At 57.2% G+C, this 5,079-nt stretch overlaps 1 protein-coding gene across 1 annotated transcript; it reads left to right on the top strand.

The window, feature by feature from the left end:
* The first annotated feature begins 1,466 nt into the window (after positions 1–1,466).
* SOX17 (SRY-box transcription factor 17) lies at positions 1,467–4,344 on the top strand. The gene is made up of 2 exons (XM_057736235.1): positions 1,467–1,949; positions 2,547–4,344. The coding sequence occupies exons 1-2, from the start codon at positions 1,643–1,645 to the stop codon at positions 3,461–3,463; spliced, it is 1,224 nt and encodes a 407-aa protein (XP_057592218.1). The 5' UTR covers positions 1,467–1,642; the 3' UTR covers positions 3,464–4,344.
* Positions 4,345–5,079: the final 735 nt, after the last annotated feature.

The raw sequence follows: 5,079 nt of genomic DNA, 5'->3' as shown, positions 1-5,079 counted from the left end.
CCAATGTTACAGATCCTCACCGAGTTCAAGTTGGCTTAAAACAAGTGTGCAGAAGTTCTTTGGAGAAACAGCAAAGTCAGAGAAACTGAAGGCCAAGTGTTTTCAGAGGCTCTGTTTCTTTGTTTCTGTGAATGCCTCTAACAAGCAGACTTGATAGATTGCTTGTGGCGGATGTAAACCCTAGTTTTTCATTACCCCTTCACGGTAGACAAAGAAAATCTCTTGTGGAGATTGATATATTGGTTTCTTTGCAAAGTTATCTAATTATGCAGGAACGGCTGTGTTCGTTGCTGTAGAAAACAACGAATACACAAACAAGTATACGACAGATTGGTATAGCGGCTGAGTTCCAAGTCTGAAGGCAGACTACTGGAGATGAATTCGACTGGCGGAGACTGTGATCTTGGGCAAGGTCCTTAACCTCTCTGTGCCTCAGTTTCCTCTCCGGTAAGATGTAATAGCCTCTACTTCATAGGGTTATAAGGATAAACTAGTTTGCTAATGCTTGGTGGGATGGTGTGCTGTATGTAAGTGCAATAGAAGGGTTTGTTTACAAATCCCACTCAAAAGGCTTCTCAGATTGAAACAGAAGTTTAATGGTCATTCAGATTTTCATTCCGATCTAGAGAAACACAGAGGAATCCCCCAGTCATCTGTCAGGGTGACCACCTTAAGCTGACTCTAAGGGGTACAGTTATTTTGCAGCTCAAGGGTTGCTTTCTTTCCTCTAATGGACAGGCATTTAGATAAATATTTAGATAAATATCGCTGCTGTCTTTCCTACATTTAAAAAAATCAAAACTAAATCTTGCCTCTTTTACTGAACACATATGAGAAAATTTCGTTAAGTTTTTTATACATTTCATGTCCATCCAGATTTTCCAGGGTTGTTTCCTCCTTTTGGATAAAGGTTTTAGTTTCTTCAGGATGACGTTTGTAATCTTGTTGTAGAAAGTAGAATTGACCTCGGACATAGCATTTGGAATATAAGACAACAAGTACGTTGAGTCCTTGGGGAGAGAAAGTATTTTTCAATTTGAAGAAGACGTCCGTGGTCCCCTGGGAAGAAGGCTGGGCCACCCGCCGCTGAAACACCGTTAGCTCCTGGTGTAGTGGGTGCCTCGCGTGTTGATCCGGAACTGCCGTGGCCGAGTACTTCTACGCGCAGTGTGATCAGCGCCCCCGAAGGGTTTTCAGGAGTCCCCCTTCCCGGGTCGGAGAGGACGTGGCGCCAAAGCCCAACTCCAGCCAGTTTTCCCGGGAGCAGGTGTAGTCCAGGGTGCGGGGCCGGGGGGAGGGGGAAAGGGCGGGCAAGGGGTTGAGCTGGGACTTGGGACTCTGGCGGCGGGCTGGGCGTGGGCCTAAGGACGCCGGCCCGGCCCGCCCCCGCCGCTCCATTGGCCACGTCTGTGCAGAAAAGGCCCCGCGGCCCAGGGGCGCCCGCAGTGTCACTTGGCCGGCGGGGGCGCTGGCTGTGCCGGGGGCTGCGATCTGCCAGGGACGCCGGCGGCGGGGTCAGGCCGGGGGGGCGCGAGCGGCCCGCGGGGCATCTCCCTCTCTCGCTCCTCACCCCCTCCCCCAGGCCGGGGGAGGCGGCGTGTCCGGCGGAGGGTAGCGGGGCGCGGGGCCGCGCTGGAGCGCCATGAGCAGCCCGGATGCGGGGTACGCCAGTGACGAGCAGAGCCAGCCCCGGAGCGCGCTGCCCGCCGTGATGGCCGGGCTGGGCCCCTGCCCCTGGGCTGAGTCGCTGAGTCCCCTCGGGGACATGAAGGTGAAGGGCGAGGCGGCGGCGAGCAGTGGGGCGCCGGCCGGGACCGCGGGCCGAGCCAAGGGCGAGTCTCGCATCCGGCGGCCGATGAACGCCTTCATGGTGTGGGCGAAGGACGAGCGCAAGCGCCTGGCGCAGCAGAATCCGGACCTGCACAACGCCGAGCTGAGCAAGATGCTGGGTGAGTCCGAGCCCGGGATCCAGAGAGTGCGGACCGTGCAGCAGCTCCCTTGTGCCTCGAGGGGTGCGGGCCTCGCGCCGGAGGCCGAGGGTGCGCGGCCGCCACGTCCTTCCCTGGGGCCCACGTTTCCTTCCCTCCCGCTTCCCGCTGTCCGAGTCTCCGAACGGCTTCGGGCCTCGGGCCTCGGCGCCCGGATTCCCCGTGGCCCGGGCGCGGGTCCAGCAGCTCCTGCAGAGAAGCCTCCCCGCGCGCCGCGAGGGCATGCTGGCGCGGAGCTGGGTGGGTCGCGCCCGTCCCCCGACTCCTTGCCTGGGTGGGGACGTTCTCAGTTCCTTGAGCCACCGCGAGTGGGTGAGCGGGAAGTCGCTTCCAGGAGGTGGCAGGAAGGGACCCGAGACTTCGCGGGGTCCGCAAGTGCTGGGGCCTCTGCAGTCCCCACGTTCACCTTTACCTTGCTCCCGCCCCCCCCCCCCCCACTCCCCGGGTTGCACCAGCCGAGGTGGGAGCGGGGCGGTGGGGCCTGTGGGGCCTGCTGCGCCTGGGCGCGGGGGCTCAGACCCTAAGCCTGCGCCCTTCTCCACTCCCGCGCCCCTGCAGGCAAGTCGTGGAAGGCGCTGACGCTGGCGGAGAAGCGGCCCTTCGTGGAGGAGGCCGAGCGGCTGCGCGTGCAGCACATGCAGGACCACCCCAACTACAAGTACCGGCCGCGGCGGCGCAAGCAGGTGAAGCGGCTGAAGCGGGTGGAGGGCGGCTTCCTGCACGGCCTCGCCGAGCCTCCCGCGGCCGCGCTGGGCCCCGAGGGCGGCCGCGTGGCCATGGACAGTCTGGGCCTGCCCTTCCCCGAGCAGGGCTTCCCCGCGGGCCCGCCGCTGCTGCCCCCGCACCTGGGCGGCCACTACCGCGACTGCCAGGGCCTGGGCGCGCCCTCGCTCGACGGCTACCCGCTGCCCACACCCGACACGTCCCCGCTGGACGGCGTGGAGCCCGACCCGGCCTTCTTCGCCGCGCCGCTGCCCGGGGACTGCCCGGCCGCCGGGCCCTACGGCTACGCGCAGGCCGCGGACTACGCGGGGCCCCCGGAGCCGCCCGCCACCGGGGCCCTGCACCCCCGGCTCGGCCCGGAGCCCGCGGGCCCCGCGATGCCGGGGCTGCTGGCGCCCCCCAGCGCCTTGCACATGTACTACGGCGCGATGGGCTCGCCGGCGGCGGCGGGCGGCGGGCGCGGCTTCCCGATGCCGCCGCAGCCGCCGCCGGGCTCGGGGCAGCCTTCGCCCCCGCCCGAGGCGCTGCCCTGCCGGGACAGCGCGGACCCGGGCCAGCCGGCCGAGCTGCTCGGGGAGGTGGACCGCACGGAATTCGAACAATACCTGCACTTCGTGTGCAAGCCCGAGATGGGGCTCCCCTACCAGGGACACGACTCCGGCGTGAGTCTGGCGGACGGCCACGGGGCCATCTCCTCGGTAGTGTCCGATGCTAGCTCCGCGGTGTATTACTGCAACTACCCCGACGTGTGACAGGTCCCCTCCGCCCCAGCCTGCCGGCCAGAAGCACAAACAGTGTTACACACTTCCTGAAGGAGCTAAGGAAATCCTCAGCCTCATGTCGTGTCGTGTTGTTTTGAAGTTGCCTTGGCGTATAATTTATGGTAATTTATTTTGTCTGCCACTCTTGAACACTTGGGGGGAGAAAAATGTGAGGTGGTGTCTGAAGGTCGGTTCAGACACGTGTTTCCCACAGTTGCCTTGTCAAAACCCCATGTCCAAGTTCAAGTTCACGAGTTTTCAGTGGGTCCCGGAACAACTCGCTCCATTTCCTGAAGCTTTCTTGATCAAAGAAATTTTATCCCGGGTGTGTTTTTTCAATCTTAAAAAAAAAAAAAAAACAATAAAATTTGGAATCCTACTTTTTCACTCTGCTAGCGCCTCTGTCACAAAAGCCAATTTTTGAGATAGAATTAGACATATTTTAATGATGACATTAAAGATATAGTCGCTGTAAATTCCTCATTCTCTTGTAATAGTAGACTTGAATGATTTGAAGGAGAAGCCCTAAAATGGACCCTTGGGCCTCCCAAGTTGTTTTTGCTAGGGGGAAGAAAACCCCACAGAATGAGCCTACTGTACATTTCAGGTGATCCCAGTCTCTACAAAGTAATGGTTAGTCATAACACTCTAAATATTTTCAGTTTTACTATATCACTTTCAAACTCAGAGGAAAATATCCAGGTAATTCTGGTTTTCTAGTTAAATCTTGAGACCCACCCAGAGAGGCTTTTGGATTTTTTTTTCCTTTTCTGTATTTCACCAAGAGGTTTTAAATGCCCTCTTGACACTGAACTCACTAATCATCACACGTCTACACCTTGAAAAGTAGTGTTGCTGGGTTAAAAATTATTTGAAGGAGTCACAGGAACTAATCAAAATAAAATGTGCATTGTGACTTCAACTGTTAAACTTAGCATCTATCATTTCAGTGGGATATTTTGCTATAAACTGCATACAGGGTCCACTGCGGTTCCTGACACCAGTGATGCTTAAGCTTGGGGTGGGGGGATCCAGGCAGTGTGCTTTACAAATGCAGCTATAGCTGCAGCCTAGGACCTCAATGTCATGCCCTTACAGGGAAGGAACTGAGTCACAGGTTGTGCAGCAGGTCAGCTTTGCTCTGTGCTGCAGCACTACTTGCCATGGCCCTTCCCATCCCACTTTGCAGGTGAGACGTAAGTGGATGGATACAGGTGGATGGATACAGATGACTCGTAATGTGCATTTCCTATGCCAAGTGTTTCATCGGTGCCATTTGTGCTGAATTTGAGCCTGATCAAGCCTGTGCGATTAGGTGCAATTCTCCGCATTTTGCAAGTGAGGCAAGGAGGCAGGGAGCCATCACCTGCTGTGTACATGGTGAAAGCTTGGTGTTGCAAGTTTTGCCAACATATTTGTTCACATTTGTTTTCCTTTGTGCAGGGTGTACCCATGGGCACTGGGAGAACTTGCACTCTGGCGGTGAGAAACTGTCTCATTCTCCATACTGCTAAATGCTATAGAGAAAAGGAAGGAGTAGGAAGATGGCTTAAAGCATTTATCTTGAGGGTTATCTGCGCTGACATGGTTGGCTGGATCCTCTTGAA

This window comes from Hippopotamus amphibius, chromosome 5 (assembly GCF_030028045.1).
Source record: "Hippopotamus amphibius kiboko isolate mHipAmp2 chromosome 5, mHipAmp2.hap2, whole genome shotgun sequence".
In the NCBI taxonomy this organism is placed as follows: Eukaryota; Metazoa; Chordata; class Mammalia; order Artiodactyla; family Hippopotamidae; genus Hippopotamus; species Hippopotamus amphibius.
The sequence above is the reverse complement of the archived record's forward strand: the minus strand, read 5'-3'. Positions and strand labels throughout refer to the sequence as shown.